The 2529-nt window shown below is 33.2% G+C and overlaps 1 protein-coding gene across 1 annotated transcript in view; it reads right to left on the bottom strand.

Annotated features, from left to right (window-relative positions):
- Positions 1-1696: 1696 nt before the first annotated feature.
- LOC107662300 (aminopeptidase N-like) overlaps positions 1697-2529 on the bottom strand; it is an 11534-nt gene continuing 10701 nt past the window's right edge. Inside the window, exon 19 of the mRNA XM_016452281.1 lies at positions 1697-1986. Within this exon, the coding sequence (XP_016307767.1) occupies positions 1834-1986 (153 nt within the window). The 3' untranslated portion in view covers positions 1697-1833. The remainder of the gene's footprint in view (positions 1987-2529) is intronic.

Here is a 2529-nt window from a genome sequence, read left to right on the forward strand (position 1 = left end):
TCAAAATGGACTGCACATCTTGATGCAAATATTAATTTGTGCAATGTTTGTAAGAAAATGAAAATGAAAGACTTTATATTTGTAAATGTCTGTATAGCTATTTATATTTTTCTATGTTTAAAAATATATTAATATTTGTGAATTTTCTGGAAAATAAAGCCTTGAAACATCACTTTTACATCACTTTTGTGATTTGTTTTATACATACAAATGATTTCAATACTATGCCCTTTAAACAATGTACACCATAAAGCAGATCCAGTTAAGCAGCATCCTAATGAGAGACAGCTGTGATGGTCATTCCACGACGTTGTAACTCACACATTTAAGGAAACACCCCTGCAGAGTGAGCATTAATGTGGGAAGGAAAGTAAACTAACTCTCACAGGTGAGATCCTTTAATACCCCTCAGACTGTAAACAAAGCTCTGTGGGGCTCTTCTTCTGAAATGTGAGGTCTGATACCTCTTTCAAGCTAAAAAGATAAACGGACTTGTTTCCTGATACCTTAAATTCTCTTTTATCTTGAGGAACTAGGAAAAGTTCACCCAAAAATGAAAAATTGCTGAAAATTCCATTGGACCATCCAAGATGTAGATGAGTTTGTTTCTTCCTTGGAACAGATTTAAAAGAATTTGGCATTACATCACTTGCTCACTATGCCGTCAGAATGAGAGTCCAAACAGCGGACAAAAACAACACAAATATCCACAAGTAACCAACCCAACTCTATTCCATAAATTAACATCTTATGAAGTGAAAAGCTGCATGTTTGTTAGAAACAAATCCATCATTAAGGCATTTTAAATTTAAACCATCACTTCTGACCAAAATACAAGTCCATAATCCATAATAATGCTTCCTCCATTCTGACGGCACCCATTCACTGCAGAGGATCCATTGATGATCAAGTGATGTAATGCTAAATTTCTCTAAATCTGTTCTGATGAAGAAACAAGCTAATTTACATATTGGATGGCCTGAGAGTGAGTACATGTTCAGCAAATTTTACATTTTGGGTGAACTATTCCTTTAAGTACCCATGGTGCTAGCAATAAGGCGACATGATGAGAATCTCATGATGCAACGTCCATGTCAGACTGCACAACAACAGCAAACATCTTGCTGTGACTGCATTAAAGATATTAATAGCACCACTAGTGACATGAGTGACAGCTGTTCTTCAATGTCCATTTATAAGTGGTAAAAGTCGTAAGATTCTTAAAGGTGACAAGTCTGCAGCTGCTTTCAGACACCATGATAATGAATCACTTCCTCACCCTCCCTTCCTCCCATTTGTGCTGTCTTGTCTACTTCCTCTGTTGAGTCTCTAATGACACAGAAGAATTAACCACGTTCATCTAGTTACAGAAACAAGAAGTCCTGTAATGTGCTGTTACATCTTGGCCTGTGTTATTGAAGGTCCATTCCACTGTGGATGCCGTTAGTTCATCTTTCAAAAGGCAATGAAACTACTTGTTCTATGAAGAATTGCCAATAAATCATAAATGAAGAAATGATAATCATAAATGACAGGACATTATAAAACGGATGATTATGAACATAAAATATATTTGATGTTTATTGCAAAATATTTAAATGCATACAAATATATATTTTTTTGAGCGAAGGAAGATTGACATCAGAATTATAAGCAACTACATAATAAAATACTGCAAAATATTTAAGTGATCTAATTTAATAATCAAAGGCACAGAACAGCTGATAATCAAACTTGATAAGAAAATGTCTGTATTTATCTTCAGAATATAAATACATGTAATACTCATGTAAGTATGAAAATATTCTACAGAAACATTTATAATGAGAGTAATTAGGCTGACTGTTCAATCAGCCAGTTCATCACTTGCACTTTGTTTTCTGATACCCATTTAATGTTGGCTTTTGTCTGTTCAATGGCCTGTTCTATTGCTTGCGTACCAAAACTAAAACTGCTTGCTGCAATGTCCTCTTTAAATCGCTGCAACTGGGATTTGTCCAAAAAACAGAGAGAAAGAAAGGGATAAGTACACACATTTCCATATTTTCTATATATGTGTCATGTCTACCACACATCTCAAGAAAAAAATGTATATATATATATATATACTGTATATATTAGTGCTGTCAAACGATTAATCACGATTAATCGCATCCAAAATAAAAGTTTTTGTTTACATAATATATGTGTGTGTGCAGTGTATATTTATTATTTATATATATAAATACACACTCATACCGTATATATTTAGAAAATATTTGCATGTATATACATGTATATATTTATATAATTCATATTATATATAAATATATTTAATATAAAAATATAACATATTTTTCTTAAATATATACATGCATGTATGTGTATTTATATATAAATAATAAATATACATAGTACACACACATATATGCAAACATGGGGACCCATACTTGGAATTAGTGCTCTGCATTTATCCCATCCAAAGTGCACACACACAACAGTAAACACACACCCGGAGCAGTGGGCAGCCATTTATGTTGCGGCGCACGG

Source organism: Sinocyclocheilus anshuiensis, unplaced genomic scaffold (assembly GCF_001515605.1).
Source record: "Sinocyclocheilus anshuiensis isolate Anshui unplaced genomic scaffold, SAMN03320099.WGS_v1.1 scaffold579, whole genome shotgun sequence".
In the NCBI taxonomy this organism is placed as follows: Eukaryota; Metazoa; Chordata; class Actinopteri; order Cypriniformes; family Cyprinidae; genus Sinocyclocheilus; species Sinocyclocheilus anshuiensis.